Raw genomic sequence first — 16513 nt, 5'->3', positions numbered from 1 at the left:
AATGCCATGGAACACAGCACGTAATGCCAGTTCGAGTGCTCCACATACACCAATGCATATCCACAACCCATTCCGATCCCGATGTGGACTCTACAAATAAATTGCAGTGAGCTGTAACCGTATGAATTGAGTAAATGGAAATCACATGAAATCGCCGCAACTTCAGCCATAAGCATATGAAAGTCATGAGAACAAACACACTCGGAGGCTCACTCGAACTGCGGATGAAGCTATTCGAATTATGCAAATTAAGACATAGACCGAGAACACCAGTCCACATTTTCTGCTGATGAACTGCAGCAGCCAGAGAGTCAGAGTCAGAGCCAGAGACCGAGCTCCTCCTCAACAGACAGACAGCTCCATTAGAAAAACGCATTTAGTCGATGTTCGGCAATTAAGATCCCTCCCGTACGAGAACGAAAAAGGATAAATGCTAAAATGAGAAATGTCCAAAATGGGAGAGGATTTCAATGAAGCCGCCGACCCAGTGGCCCCGTAATGATATTTCACCCGGATGCCAATGCCAATGCCGATGCCATGCCATGCCATCTGCTTCGAAATTGTTCGCAATCAACTGGCCTCAGATTCAGGCAGAACTGTGACCCAGGACTCCTCTGTGTCACAGGCTGTGCATCCTGGCCTCGCTGTGCATGTGTCGCCCTGACATGATGATCTTGCTGTGCCCACTGGTGGTGGCATTTGCATGCAAAACTGGCTTGTTACGTTATGAATACTCGCAGCACAGCAACGAAGAGCTGCAGTCCAATGCATCCAATGGTATGTGTATTTACGGCCCAAATTAGCGGTCAAATGATGCACTTTGTGCTGGTAACTCGAACATGTCCATGTGGCTGACAGTGGAGCAGTGGCAGTCCTGGGTCCAACACTGCCACTGACAGCTAGCCTCGCGGATATTAAGGCTTTGATTGATGGCCGCGAAGTGTGGTAATAGTTTTTCGACCTAATGCTGCTTATGCTGCTCTCCATCTGGCATGCCAGATGGGCATATCCTTGGACATATGCTCTGGGAGCAGGGACAGACTTCCAATTAGCCGAGCACCCTGTGTGGCACCCTGTGGCTGTGCCTGCACAAAGGCATTCACATAAAGTGGTTACAAGTATGCGGCAATTAGCATTTAACGAGCACCACATGACAGCCACAATGGCACGACACGGCACAGGACAGAGTCTCTCTCCTGTCGCCATAATACTATACATACATACAAAAACAACCACAATCTACTCCTCCCACAAAAACACCTCCAATCACACAGACACACAGGCAAACGGAAAACAGAAAACAGAAAACAGAAAACAGAGAATTCGAAGTGAACAATGTCATCGACAAAACACAAGAGTCCCGGTTCCATTCCCTGACCAGGAACCTCCTTTGTTTTCCTTTTCCCCAGTTTTGGAACCAAACATTTTACGTTCCCAGCCACGCCCCCTCCCCCATTCCACTATCCGCTTCGCCCACGAAAAACTGCTGATTACTTAACTAAATATGGCAGCTTATGGCGGGACACGACATGTCCACTAAACTCTCTGATTTACACGATTTGCATGTACAGGAGACGCCTGCGTATGGGCGTCGGCGTGTGCCAGGCTCTAATTAGCTTACCCCAAAAGCATTCGCAACAGAATTATCAACTAGATGCTGTGCAACCGCCAACGAGAGCGAACCTAACGAATGTGGGGCACCTGATTAGGACGAGAAACAGAAATGGTAGACTAAATCACGGTGCTGGGGCTGCGGCTGGTGGTGACATTCAAAAAGACATACCCCAAGGTTGATGCAATAGCAATAGGCAAAACAATAGACTGTTAGTCCCAAAAAGAGTTTTGCGAAAAGCTGCAAAAGATTTGTTCTGCTTTTCTAGCTTTCGCGTCTAAGTCAGGTACAGATTCCCCGAGTATTCTATGGCCACAAACAGGTCGTTAAGTTGGCTTCAACACAAAGAAGAAAAACTTTCCTTTGTGCTATACTCGGAGGAGTTTTCTTTAAGGCCGAGTTCATTAGCATGTCGCTTCGCCAATACTTTTCGTGCAACACTTCAAGGCACAGACAGGCCAATGGTGGATCTATGGTCTTATCGGGAAATTCTTATCTGGGCTACATAAATTCCTGCCTTGACTTGGGCGTCGGGAAAGTTTCTTGAGGTTTTGCTGCATGGGCCAACCGGCTGTGGGGCCGCTAATTAAGACACGCAAAGTGCGGCTCTAAGATAAATGGTTCCATAGCACGTAAGCGGCGCGTCAATCTTGGCCATGGGATTCGTTGAGGTGCCCCCAAATGCCGCCCCGAGGCTCAGACACTTTTCTCTCAGACTTGCAGACTTGTTTTATTTTCGAAAAGTTTTTCCATCCCCCCATTCTCCTATTCTCCTGTTATCCCACTCCCCCCTGCCGACATTCGAAGCCTCATAAAAAATGTCAATGAAATGATTTATAAAAGAAGAGAAAAACCTCCCTCTCCGAGCAAAAATATGCTAATGTGACTCTGTTAATCAGCGTCCACTGTCCCCGAGATGAACAGGGTTTGATAAGGCCAAGTTTTCACATTGCCAATGGTATTCATTTGGCCATAAGTGAGGGGGCTGGCCGGTGGTCAGCGACTTAATAGGCAGCCATACCAAGTAGCTAGCAATTTTTTGGCCCAAGCAAAATGTCTTCATCGGCCTTCTCCCTGTGTTGCTTTCCCATTTCTTTGCCTTATTTTTTTTTTTTGCGTGCCTAGAGTTGAACATTAAATTTTAATGCCATATTTTATGCTTTCAGAATTTACATATATTTATTCTAGCCACAGAGTGTGTGTGTATGTGTGTGTGTGTGTGTGTGAGTGTGTGAGTGTGGGGGGGCCTAATCAAATCAAAAGAGTGACGGACCCACCAGCTCTTCCCTCTTCAGCAGCTCCCTGCAGTCCAGCCATGAATGGCTAAACAGACATGCAAAGTTCTCTGCTGGAGTTTTGACTCAAAAGTGGAGCCCCAGGCAAAGGCTCCCAACTCACACACACACGCACCCCTATGTATGTGTGTGTGTGTGTGTGTGTGCTTAGATGTGGTTAGAAAAATTGCAGGCCACGCTGTGCACACTACGCGTTGCTTGGCAGAGGGCCAAATAACCAAAACAACAGCCGAAGCTACGAAGCGAAGAGAAAGTCAAGCTGTGAGGAGAGTGGATGAATTACCTACCCTTTCAAATCAATAATTTCCAAGGAGCTCATTTGATTTAGTCAAACATGATATTTGTATTAGATAGTTAATCGATATTGGCGGCTGCTCCGTTTCTATATTGAATCACCATGCTGAGGCACCCTTTTCTAGGGTATGGCATTGTAGTCATGCAACAACCAAAATATCAACAAGAAGAGCTCTAGCCATTGCCATTGCCATTGCTTCTGCTTCGGCTATAGCATTTGGTTTTGCCATTTGAGTTGGCTTGTTGTTGTTTTTCTTCCGCTTTTTTTTCTGTACTCCCCTTGGCGGAAGGCGTTCCTAGAAAGGCGCATGTATAATTAGAGCTATGAAGCATGTCCGGTGAAGTTTGGCATTTAAATGTGGCAACAAAAGCAAAAACAGCAACAGTAGCAGCTGCAGTTGGGGCACAGAGGTAGCAGGATCGCCACTTTACCATTACCAACTTTGAAATTGGACAAAGCACAACAAAAAGAGTGCAAGAGAGAGTGGGTCGAAGGGGTACTAGACTGTTGCCCAGATATATTTTATAATGCCACAAACATGCACGACTTCAGCTATACATGAGACTTTGTGTGCATTTCGTTTAGTTTACGTACTGTGCCTCCACATGCAAACAGGACACGGACTCAGATTCAGCCAAACCCCCATCCAAACCCCAGCAGCAGACCAGACACAGTCCCCGGGTTCTGGCAGCAGGAAGTTTGTGTGCAACTTTATCTTTTGATTTATACAATAATAAACAGAAATGTGCACAAAAGTTCTTTGTACTTCTTCTGCTGGCTAAGCAGGAGGAGCAGCAGCAGAAGCAGCAGGAGCAGGGCCAGAATTGCAAAGTTATATCGGGATATGTTTACATGAGTAGTTGACTCTTGCTAATTGGAAGCAACGTCAAAGGAACTACCCTCGGATCGCTTTCCAGGCAATTGTCAAGGCTTAGTCAGTCAGTAGCTATTGCAGCAGCTTTCGCCTTGGACAGAGAATCAGAATATGCGATTACAATGGGCAGGAACACTCCTATTCAGAGTGTATTTCGGTCTGCGTGGATCGATTTTCAATTGTAGGCAACTCAACGAGTTGTAAGTGGCCCACACCCACACCCATACCCACCACACACCAGCCCGCACAAATGTGTGCCCAATAACCCATTAAATGCAACCAAATGCAATGGAACACGCAACCATCTCTGCCTTCGGCGCCTGTCCCCTAACCAGCAAGCAGCAAGCTGCACCATGTGGCATGGCGGCAATGTGGTGCACATTAAGCTTAACACCGCTTAAATGCGAGTGGAGCAGAGCTTAAAGGCGCTGCCTGTATTGGCTGCCACGGACGAGCAGTCATTCCGTATTCGCTGGGGTGCCGCGTAATAATGTTAAATGTCAGGTGCAATGCAGCTGCAGCTGCAGCCGTAGACGGAGCCGAAGCCGAAGCCAGTTCCTGTCCCTATCCCACCAGCAGTTGCAGCCGTAATCGAAGTGGAAATGCAAGTCAAAGCCAGAGCCAGAGCCTGAGCCAGAGCCAGTGCCAGGGCTGGAGTCGAAGCGCACCAGCAGGCACTAATTAAGTTGCCCGGGAGCCGCCGCGTAACTGCCATAAAATATGCGCAGTGGGGGAGCTCGAATTCGGATCCGGATTGAGATCGGTTTGTCGGCCCCGCCAACTTAGCAGCCATGGCAGTCGTAACACACACTCACTGCACACAGTTGGTGCACCTTCGCGGGGCAGAAAATACTTGTACGATATTTTATGGCATTGGGCTAAGCGAAAAGGACGCGAGTCAAGAAGTTCTCCATTTGTTTTCAGGCTTAAATTTACACAAAACATGCAACTAAAGACTGTGGGAAAGGAGGTGGAGCCATTTCGGTCGGATATGCAGAAGTACGTAGATAAATGTCTTACTCAGTCAGAGGCGCTCAGTCGCAACGAAACTTCGATAAGTCCATTTCCATTCATGGTCTGCCCCAACAACTAAATGCTTGAGAATGTTTTGGCAGAACTTCCACTTGAGGTAAACATAAATAAAAACTCAACAAAAATACGCGTATAATCGAATGTTACTATAATCTAATCAGCAGCAGCAAAATAGTTTTGGGTGTTCGTTTGCTTAGAGTCATCCTGCTCTCTGTTGGCAACAGAATCTTCAGCATTAGATGTGAAGCCAAAATCGTACCAAAACGTGAGCATCTGCAAAAATAATTTTTTCTCTCTCTTTATATTTACAATCTGTTTTTTTTGTAAACAATAAGTTTAATTAATTAATATTCAATTAACAGAAATAGCAGTTTTCCAATGAGCCCTGCTATTAGATATAACATCTTTTCAGTTTGTTGGATTTATCCATCAGGGATATCGAGAATGTTGTATCTTTTCAGTCTTCTTACTGTTAGGCTATTGTCTAATAGACTTAAGGCCAAATTATTTTCGTGGTTGTGGAGTACGTCGATGTATTTCTTACTAGTTTTCTTTATTTCTTCTTTAATTGTTGGAATATTCAGATCTTTGTGGATGTTTGCATTAGATACGTAAAACGGAGCATTGACAATGTGTCGCAAAGTTTTTGATTGAAAAATAATTGCAATACAAAAGACTTGATCGTTCACAAATATAACCTACCACAGTATAGTCGGAAAAGTAGGTATTGGTTCTAGTTTTTTTGGTGTTTGCCGCCACCAGGAACATGTGCCAGCTGTACACGGAATACGAGAGTCTCGAAAGTGGCGAAAACGATCCAACAAAGGGCCAGTTGCCACGTTAGAGCACGATGCAGGAAAGCATGAACCAATCTTAGCTGGCTTTGTTTTTAATACATCAATCTGAATTCCAAACACAACAGATCCTCTTGACTGGTTAATCGGGTGAGCAACAGATCAAAGTCCGTGAGCGATGCATTGCTGAAGTGTTCGCCAAACTCGACTCCCATCGCGCAAAATTCCATTAGGCGCTCGTAATTCTGAAAGACAGCTTTGTCCGCAGACAACCAAAGTCCCTATAATGTTCACCATGGTAACAGATATTCGATTGAAGGTGGTGGAAATACTACAAGGGATTTTAGCTGACAAGAGCCTTAAGTATAATCTGGGGTTTTTAACTATATGCGATAAGCATTCACTCGTTGAGTAGTCGATTAAAATCAGCCTTGTCACAAAGACCGCCGATCAGACAGGTAGTTCAGTTCTGAAGCTAATTTCATGAGAAACTTCCTAATGGTATTTAATCAGTGGAAGTTCTAGGTAGACGGAGCGCTATTTTGTTGTGACTGCTTATCATTTTGTGTTAATCGTTTTTTGTATTGAGTAGCTAGGGATTTTCCAGTGCGTCTGACTGGCCAATAGCCATACAACTTTTGATCTTTGCTTTCAGAATAAGTACAGCTAATTTGTGATCTGTTATATGCGATTTATTCGCTACTTAAGCGAATTTCGTTATCATTTTCACATATTAAAGTGTCATTTTAAAGAGTCATTTGGCGCTAAAGCATGGGGAGGCACTTCAAAGAGTGACGTCTGGTCAATAGCCCGATCGTAGTATTAAATGGTAGGTCCAACTGTTATCTGTTATAGATAAGAAAACATTTAATGAAATTCTAAGATTCTTACATCAGAATATAATAGACTAAACTAACATTATTTAAAGCATAACAGAGGCAATTGGTGGGGCTTCTGTTTCCAGCGCTTCAGGGACATCTTGCTTCCGGATTCGTTGTCATTCAACTGCTCCTGCTGCACTGGGTCATCGTTTAAATCTACCTTCGGTTCCATGGGAGCTGCTGTCTGGCTAACAGTCTTCGGCTGGGAACAAGCAGACTATCAAACGCGCCCAAAGGAGCCTCAATTATACTGTACAACACAAACGATATCAATAGAGTTAACCCAAAGTCGGACCAGAACTTCAGCATCTGAAAAATTGAATGTAATGTTGGTTCTAGGCAAACACTTTCAACCCACTACTGGAATCGATTATTCGATTGGACTTATTCGATTGATTGTGTGTCACCATTTTCTAGTGATTTCATAGGAGAACTTCAAAGATAGTCTGGAGATAAGACTATCTAGCAGTGTGTCAGCCTTCGAGTCGATTATAAAATCGATTATTATGGGTAAGTAGATACTCACTCAAACTAGCACAACGAATCACTTAATTCAATCGAACATCATTGACATTTTCTGCTAATCAGTATAATTTCGGCGAAGTCGGAAGCACAAATCTTGTTTATTTATACTTTTCACAAGTAATCGTTTAATTTATTTGTTTGTTCGATGGATTTCAGTGGGCTTTGTTGATATGTGCTTTCCATTTCTTTGTAAAGAATTAAATTAGCAGAATTGTAGAAAGTCACATGCAAAATATTATTTTTCCTATAGATTTGGGATGATTGACAGGACAAAACTCCGCCCAATGGTCATGGGACTTGGCTTAGGGATAGTCTTGTGACCGCCATGACCAGCATCGACCAGCTTCAATGTCCGAATTGATTTAGCCATGATTTCTACCCTTCTGGATAAACGAAGTAGAAAAATTACATTAGAACATGTGAGGAAAATATTCTCACACACATAGGGTCAAGGCAAGTCTATTTATAACGGCGAACTGGCTGTGGTTCTCTCTCTCAGAGCGATGAGAGAGCAGAGAGATGATGGGATCGGGCAGGCAGTGGTCCAGCGCATGTCAAAATATGACCATGAGATGAGTCAACCAACCAGTCTGATCCCGTTACGAAGCAGGTGGAAAGCATCGGAGACGCCGATGGAAAAGTACGGGCACCGCGTGGACGAAAGTCCCGTTGTTGCAAAAAAAAGAGGAGCTGAAAGAGAGTGAATCCCAAGGTAGCGCCCTAGAGCTAGACCAAGGAGCAGTCTCAAATAGCCCTAAGTAGCTTATAAGAGAAACCTCCAAAGCCTTTTACATGGTTACTCTATTTGTCTCTGTTTTTCTCTCTCTCATAAGAAGAGGCATGAAAAATAGGAATAATCAAGCTAAGAAATTAATTCTGTCCAAAAAATTGGATACCAAATGACATCCAGAGGTAGAGTATGCGACAGTCCTCGGCTCCGATACAAGTTCCGGCGTTTATGTATACCTCCGTAAATAATATAATGTATTCGTTACATAAAGCTCAAATAGTCAACATATTGACTGAGTGCGGTTTATAAAATGTTCCAGCTCGTTTTATTCAATTTATTTGAAAATATCTGGTTCAAAAATGAATGCTACAATTTAAACGAAACTATTTTTACTTGATGTATTGTAGATGTAAAACATTTAGGTATTAGCATTTATTGCTATTCAGAGGCAGCCGTCTTTTCCGCTTCCCTGGGCACTTCGGTCTTATCCAGATTCCGTCCGTCATTCAATTGATGCGGCTGGAAATCGGCTAAAATACTTTTCCTCTTGGGTCGTAGGAGACCATCGAGTCCGCCCAAAGGAGCCTCAATTATAATGTATAACACATACGACATCAGTAGAGTGAATCCAAAGTCGGACCAGAATTTCAGCATCTGTAAAATAATTATTTATGTTAGTTCTACTCAAACAATTTCAACACTATACTATCAAAACCTACCGCATTGTAATCCGATAAATAAGTATTGGTCCGTAGGTTCCTAATATTTACTTCCTGGAAGAAAATGTGCCAGATGTACACGGAATAGGAGAGCCTGGAGAGAGGCTGCCACAAGGGGGAGGATAGAAAACTGTTAGCCAGACCACCATGGCCCTGCATACAGGCGAAGACGATCCAGCAAAGGACCAATGGCCATGCCACTCGGGTAAGTGTGTAGTGGAAAGACTCCTCGAGAGTGGACAGAGGTGGAGCACTCCACTGGGCAGCAGGATACAATGCGAAGATCGATGTGAATATCATGGCAAGGCTAATAGTCCATCCAGACCACACGGCAATCCGACTTAACTGGAATTTCTTTCCCCTATTAAGGTGGAGGAAGTACCCGAAGACAAATCCAATAAGCCAAGGAGCCGCATGCGTGTGCGTGGCGGAGTACAGTTTCTTACCAACATCTTCTTCACTCTTTACTCGGTTCCTGCAATTGCATGAAGTCAAAACAGGTCAAAGACAAACATAAAGATAGATCACACACTTTAAGAGCATTGAGTAGTTGTTGACCATCATAGTAGCAAAAAGGCAAGACGAGACTAGCACTATTAGTACCACAATGCCAGCGGCTGCCTTCTTTCCCCACTTATAGAGAGCAATCAGCAGAAGGGGAGAGATGATGTAAAGTTGCATATCAACGGCCAAGTACCAGGAATGATCAAGGCACTAAAACAAAAATGTAATCGTAGTCAATCAAACAATGGAAGGAACTGAGATCTATGACTTACAATATTGCTTGTTGCATAGTTTTGCACAAACAGCAGCGTCCAGAACCATCCTTTTTCGCATTCTTTCATGCCATGAAACTCCCCAGAGGCTAGTGGTCCGTCTGTGATAAGAGTCATCAGATTCATGTACACAAGAATGGCCACTGCCAAGATCGGAACAATTCGAATGAACCGATGCAAGTACATCAGCGGCACATTCAGCTTTCCCTTGGATCTGTCAGAAAGTTACCAAGGGGCTTTGATGGATTTAAAACAATTCTAAAACTTACTTCTCCATGGATCGAAGGGCAACCATTGCCACTAGAAGGCCACCAATAAAAAAAAATGAATCCACTGAAAAAAAACCGTGCAGAATAAAGCTAGAAAAGGGTTGCACGGCCCACTAGAACATAAAGAGAGGACATTAAAGATCAATTGGGTTTAGAAGAAAAGACTGGCACTAACCGAAACAACTTTGGAAGCATTCATATTCGGCGCAACTAGCGAAAGGAGATATTCGTGGCCAAAAATCACCCAGATCAAGGACATGCATCGGATTCCATCCAGGCAACTAATAATATTCGGATTCGATTTGCTGTCAACAATGCGGAAGAGGGCGCGGGAACTGGCACGTGCCGAGAAAATCTTCACAGCCACAGGAATTTGGCCTGAAAATTAAACATCGATGTCATGTTGTATGTAATTTTGTTTCCTCAATTACTCACTTTGATCCTGGCACAGGAAGTAGTCGTACATTGTGCACAATGCCACAATAGAACCCATCAGGCCAAGGAGTACACTGCAATGCAGAAGTAAGTAATTCAATAACATAATTTTCATGCCTCAGGCAACTACTTACACTGTGAAAATTTGCATGCTATTCCAGGGTTTCGATTCATTTGTCTGGCAGCTGGTCTCGCTAATTCTTATGCTTGTGGTACTCGAGTTGAAAAGTTTCAGCATTAATTGACCAATAATCGTATCCATATGAGCGGCAGAGCATGAAGCCGGAAAGCAAGATCCTATCTTTAGAGGCCAGGAATCAATGGGTACGATGAGAAAACAGTACTTTCCATTTATGCGGTGACTACTGGTGATTTCCTTGCTGATTTCGACGCACTCATCAAAGTTACCGAAATGAAATTGGTTGCCGAAGAGTACACCCGAGGGAATGGAGCCCCAGGCATCGATCACTGCTCACAAAATTCATCAAATTTAATTTGCACTCACTGGAATTCAATGTTTTATTATTCATTATTCACCCACTCTTCACTGCCCACAATTTTCCAGTAGTGAGTGCCTGCATGAATTCAGCCATGTCCGCCATACAAAGCAGATCCTCTTGACTGGGTATACGTGGCTGGAACAGATCCAAGTCCGAGAGCGATGCATTGCGGAAATGTTCGGCAAACTCGACTCCCAGCGAGCGCAGAGCCATCAGACGTTGGTAATCCTGTGGAACATCTCCGTCTTTTAGTTGTGCGGCACCAACGAGTGCCAGTCCGCAGACAAAGAGAGTAACTAATACGTTCACCATGCTGAAACTTTTTCGATTGATGGCTTTTAACCATTTTCCTGTGATTTTATACCAAAGTTTCGAAAGGCAATCTGGCGATAAGACTATCAAGCAGTGTGTCAGCCCACAACTCGATTAAAAAACGATTCTTTTGGGTTAGTAGATACTGAGAGTAGCACAACTAAACACTTAATTTCAGCTAATCAGTATAAGTTCGACGTAGTCGGAAGCACACATCTTGTAAATATATTTATTGTTCGATTGATTCCAGTGGTCTCCGTTGATATGATCGGCCCATATCTTTGGAAATTGTTGATTTGGCAGATTTGTGGTTTTTCCTTTCGAATGCATGTTTGTCTCTAAAGATGGAACCTCATTTTCGACCACAGGACCAGCATCAACCCTCGTATGTCTCGTTGCCATGACTGTCTGTACTTCAGGAAAACGATAGGAACAAATTATATGAGAACAGTACGTACAGGGAAGTCATACTGTATTCATTGAGAAATAACTAATTATTAGGTCCTATTGGTTTTCTGAGGCAGTCGCTGTTTCCTGTATCTTGGGCACTTCGTGCTCATCCAGATTCCTTCCGACATTCAATTCATGAGGCTGGACATCGGCTGAAGTTTTTGCTTGTTCGCTTGGAGCCAAGGGCTGCATAATAGTTTTCCTCTGGGGTCGTATAAGATTACCGAGTCCGCCCAAAGGAGCCTCAATTGTAATGTACAATACATACGACAGCAATAGAGTGAATCCAAAGACGGACCAGAACTCACGCATCTGAAAAACGATTATTAGTTTTCGTGGCATCTCAACTAAAGCTTTCAATCAACTGCTGGAAACGAAACTTACCACATTGTAGTCCGAAAAATAGTTATTCGTCCGGATGAGTCTGACGTTCACTTCCTGCATAAACATATGCCACATGTACACAGAATAGGAGAGTCTCGAGAGGGGCTGCCACAATGGAGAGGATAGGAAACTGTTGGCCAAACCACCATAGCCCTGCACGCAGGCGAAGACGATCCAGCACAGAGCTAGAGGCCAGCCCACTCGGGTGAGTGTGTAGTAGAAAGACTCGTCGAGAGTGGACAGAGGTGGAGCACTCAACTGGCCAGCAGGATACATGGCGAAGATCGATGTGAAGATCATGGCAAGGCTTAGCACCCATCCGGACCACACGGCAATCCGGCTAAACTGGAATTTCTTTCCCCGATTCAAGTGCAAGAAATACCCGAAAAGAAATCCAATAAGCCAAGGAGCCGCATGAGTGTGCGTGGCAAAGTAGAGTTTTTTAACGGTATCTGCTTCCGATCCATTCCTGAAAATGCATATCGTTATCTACGTTTAACTTTAAATATACAAATTCTGGACCTACTTCGCGAGCATTGAATAGTTGTTGACCATCATTGTGGCAAAAAGGCAAGACGAGACTAGGAGCACCAGCACCGCAATGCCAGCGGCTGCCTTCTTTCCCCACTTATAGAGAGCAATCAGGAGAAGCGGAGAGATTATGTATAGTTGCATATCTACGGCCAAGTACCAGGAATGATCAAGGCACTAAAACAAAAATGTAATCGTAATCAATCAAACAATGGAAGGAGCTGAAATCCATGACTTACAACATTGCTTGCTGCATAGTTTTGCACACACAACAGCGTCCAGAACCATCCTTTTTCGCATGCTTCTTTGCCATGATACTCCATATATGCCATCGGCCCGTCCGTGATAAGAGTCATCAGATTCATGTACACAAGAATGGCCACTGCCAAGATCGGAACAATTCGAATGAACCGATGCAAGTACATCAACGGCACATTCAGCCTTCCCTTGGATCTGTCAGAAAGTTACCAATGAGCTTTGATGGATTTAAAACAATTCTAAAACTTACTTCTCCATGGATCGAAGGGCAACCATTGCCACTAGAAGGCCACCAATAAAAAAAAATGAGTCCACCGCGAAATACGCGTACAGAATAAAGTTAGAAAAGGGTTCCTCAAACCACTGAAAAACCAAAAAAACTAAAAAGATAAAAGGTTATTACAAGGTACGCTAATAAGTTCACTAACCGTAAGCAGATCCAAGTTATTTACATTTGGAGAGTTTGCTTCATATCCGAATTCATGTCCAAATACCACCCATATGAGTGACATGCAACGGATTCCATCCAGGCAACTTATAATATTCGGATTCGATTTGCTGTCAACAATGCGGAAGAGGGCGCGGGAACTGGCACGTGCCGAGAAAATCTTCACAGCGACAGGAACCTGGCCTGATGATCAAACATCGATGTCATGTTGGATGTCATTTTGTTTCCTCAGTTACTCACTTTGATCCTGGCACAGGAAGTAGTCGTACATTGTGCACAATGCCACAATAGAACCCATCAGACCAAGCAGAACACTGAAATCCAGAAAAAATTAATTCAACAACATTCTTCCCATGCCTTAGGGCAGTACTTACACTGTGAAAATTTGCATGCTATTCCAGGGTTTCGATTCACTTGTCTGACAGGTGGCCTCCCGAATTTGTATGCTTGTGCTACTCGAGTTGAGCAACTTCTGCATTAATTGACCCAGAAATGCATCTATGTAAGCGGCAGAGCATGACGCTGGGAAACACGATGCAATTCTCATTGCGTTGGTTAAACTTGCCACACTTTGAGGCAGAAAACCAACGGACACTTTGAGAAAACAGTACTTTCCATTTATGCTATGACTACTGGTGATCTCCTTGCTGATCTCGACGCACTCATCAAAGTTACCCAGGTCATAGAAATTTCCGTAAAGTAGACCCGAAGGAATGGAGCCCCATGCATCGATCACTGATTTCAAAATTCTTGATATTTAGTTCCCACTTACTTAAAGATCACTTTCATTATTCACTTACTATTCAGTGCCCACAATTTTCCAGTAGTGAGTGCCTGCATGAATTCAGCCATGTCCGCCAGACACAGCAGATCCTCTTGACTGGGTATTCGTGGTTGAAATAGATCCAAGTCCGAAAGCGATGCATTGCGGAAATGTTCCGCAAACTCGACTCCCAGCGAGCGCAGCCCCATCAGGCGCAGGTACTCCTGTGGAACATCCCCGTCTTTTAGCTGTGCGGCACTGACAATTAGCAGTCCGCAGACAAACAGAGTGACTAATACGTTCACCATGCTGATACTTATTCGATTGATGGCTTTTAACCATTTTCCAGTGATTTTATACCAAAGTTTTGAAGGCAGTCTGGCGATAGCCCTATCTATAATTGTGCCAGCCATTCAGCCGATTATACAAATCAGTAAGGAGATTGTTATACAGAGAACCGTTTTAATTCTCAGGAAATTTTCATATGTACATACAGACATGTATGCAGACATGTACTTAAGTATGTACATGTGTAAGCAGACAAAAGAAAAGAATGTCGGAACATATCATATTTACGAACATTGTATGTACATATGTATTTATATGTTTTCGATCGCAGTATTATGATAATTTTGTTTTTTTAATCAGATCCTCTTGACTGGGTATTCGTGGTTGAAATAGATCCAAGTCCGAAAGCGATGCATTGGGGAAGTGTTCGGCAAACTCGACATCCAGCGAGCGCAGAGCCATTAGAGCCAGAGCTGGTACTCCTCGTCTTTTAGGTGTGCGGCACCAGCGAGTATCAATCCGCAGACAAATAGAGGGACTAATACGTTCACCACTCTAATAGGTATTCGATTGACGATATTTCACCACTTTTCATTGATTTTATACGAAAGTTTCGAAGCCATTCAAACGTCAATTATAATCGCTATCTAGGAGTGTTTGTTAGCCTTCAAGCTGAATATATACATCTGCCTGGGTCAGCAGATGCTCTCCAACAAACCACAAAAGTCTTTGCAATCTGTCTGCAAATTGCGAATTGTCTGTGAAAGACAGCCGACAGTCTTTTACAGACAACGTACAGACAATAAATCAGTTTGGGAAGAGTATACACATGTGTTATTGAACAGAACCACAGAATTATGATAAGATGGTCGGCTAGATAATGTGTTACTCACCGCCTTGCCATTTTACAGGCTCTCAAGAGCTATAATCTGAAGAGGTTTGAAGTCCCCTATTTAAGTAGTTCACATTTTGAACATGTCTTCTTGGTAAATATGAATAGAACATTATGAAAATTATACTGTTTTTGCATATTCCAGGCAACTTCCACCTGCGTCCACAGAAAAGCTGTGAAATTCAGGAGAATTTTTAAACATCAGCAGCGACTGTTCCTTATTTACCTTCTCGTGAGTACGTTAAATGCTCGCAGCTTGAACGCGACGTAAACCCATTATATTTTTTGCCAATAATTTTCAAAGCATTAGCTCATCATCAATTTGCTCCCTTGTGAAATTGGCAGCAATCACGTTATGCGCACCCAGACACGCCCCCACAAGAACCTAGAAACACCACAGAAAAACATCGGAGAAAAACCAACAGCCTTACTTACACACCCACACATCTACAGCCACCTATACTTGAACACATTTGCTTAATTTTCGAAATGAGTTCGCATGACTTACAGCCACACCGACGCCATACGACCCGTATCCTTCATATCTCGCTTTTCCTTTGCCTTCGTCTGTGAGTCATTCCTTTGCTTTCTCGGTGATTAAATGCGGAAATTGTTTGACTTTAGTTAGGCGCATGCAATTAATTAAATTAGAGCACCCGAAAACCCATCAAACGAAAATTATTCCATAAAAGAGTGCTTAAAATGTGGCGACAACATGGGAGAACGGGTTTACATCAAACACTTTTTACAGATCCGATTTCCATGGAGCGATTGAAATTGAATTATCATTTTGCTTCCACGCCTCGGCAGGGGGCTGCAACAGGGCACAGCTCCACTTTATGCAAATTTCAATTTATTCCTCAGCGCAATCCCAACCTGCTCCTTGGGCCTGTGGTTTACGACTTTATTCCATGACAGTTTGTCGTTTAAGTTGGTCGAGTAAAGGACGGCGGAGAGGGAGTGCAGCACGCCAATGCTGCTCAACTGCCATAATGAGGGAATGGCGTTTTTCCATCATATTTTATAGGGCCAAGAAGCCATTTATCATGTATCGCGCATGTAACAAAAGGCATATGAAACACTTTTAGTCTGAGCTCCAACCAATCCGCGGGGCTGGCACGTGCCATAAAACGCGGCGCGGCATTGCCAATAAAGCCTGAGATACGCTCGGCGCGATAATAAACATGCTAATGGCCATTAAGAGGCTAATTTGAATTGAAAATACTTAATACTTAATAGAAATACTAACGTACATATTGTGGCTTTACCTAATAGGATATGACCGTGTAAATGCATAATTAAAATACTTAAACTTTAACTAAATCAAATGCAGACACATCCAGACACACAAGCCCACCGTGAAATTTTCGCTTAAATAGTGCATTAGAAGCAATTTATTTGCTTAAACGCCTGGAAAAAGTGCGTTTTAAATAATTGAATGCAGTGCATA

At 43.4% G+C, this 16513-nt stretch overlaps 1 protein-coding gene across 4 annotated transcripts; it reads right to left on the bottom strand.

Annotated features, from left to right (window-relative positions):
* Positions 1-8410: 8410 nt before the first annotated feature.
* Positions 8411-14213, bottom strand: LOC117583276 (nose resistant to fluoxetine protein 6-like). 4 transcript variants are annotated; one of them, XM_034271503.1, is made up of 9 exons: positions 13921-14213; positions 10372-10705; positions 10238-10311; positions 9978-10180; positions 9803-9915; positions 9534-9747; positions 9290-9471; positions 8758-9232; positions 8411-8692 (listed from the first exon to the last, which is right to left on the bottom strand). In XM_034271503.1, exons 1-9 carry the CDS (start codon positions 14189-14191, stop codon positions 8477-8479), a joined length of 2082 nt encoding a protein of 693 aa, XP_034127394.1. In that variant the 5' UTR covers positions 14192-14213; the 3' UTR covers positions 8411-8476. The 4 variants fall into 4 exon arrangements, with proteins under 4 accessions (XP_034127394.1, XP_034127395.1, XP_034127392.1 ...); XM_034271504.1 differs by lacking the exon at positions 13921-14213 and adding an exon at positions 10779-11072; XM_034271501.1 differs by lacking the exons at positions 8411-8692; positions 8758-9232; positions 9290-9471; ... (3 more) ...; positions 10238-10311; positions 10372-10705 and adding exons at positions 11218-11811; positions 11884-12352; positions 12410-12591; ... (3 more) ...; positions 13361-13434; positions 13495-13855.
* Between the last annotated feature and the right edge of the window lie 2300 nt (positions 14214-16513).

This window comes from Drosophila guanche, unplaced genomic scaffold (assembly GCF_900245975.1).
Source record: "Drosophila guanche unplaced genomic scaffold, DGUA_6, whole genome shotgun sequence".
Lineage (NCBI taxonomy): Eukaryota > Metazoa > Arthropoda > Insecta > Diptera > Drosophilidae > Drosophila > Drosophila guanche.
Note: the sequence above shows the minus strand (reverse complement) of the source record. Positions and strands in the feature narration are given on the sequence as shown.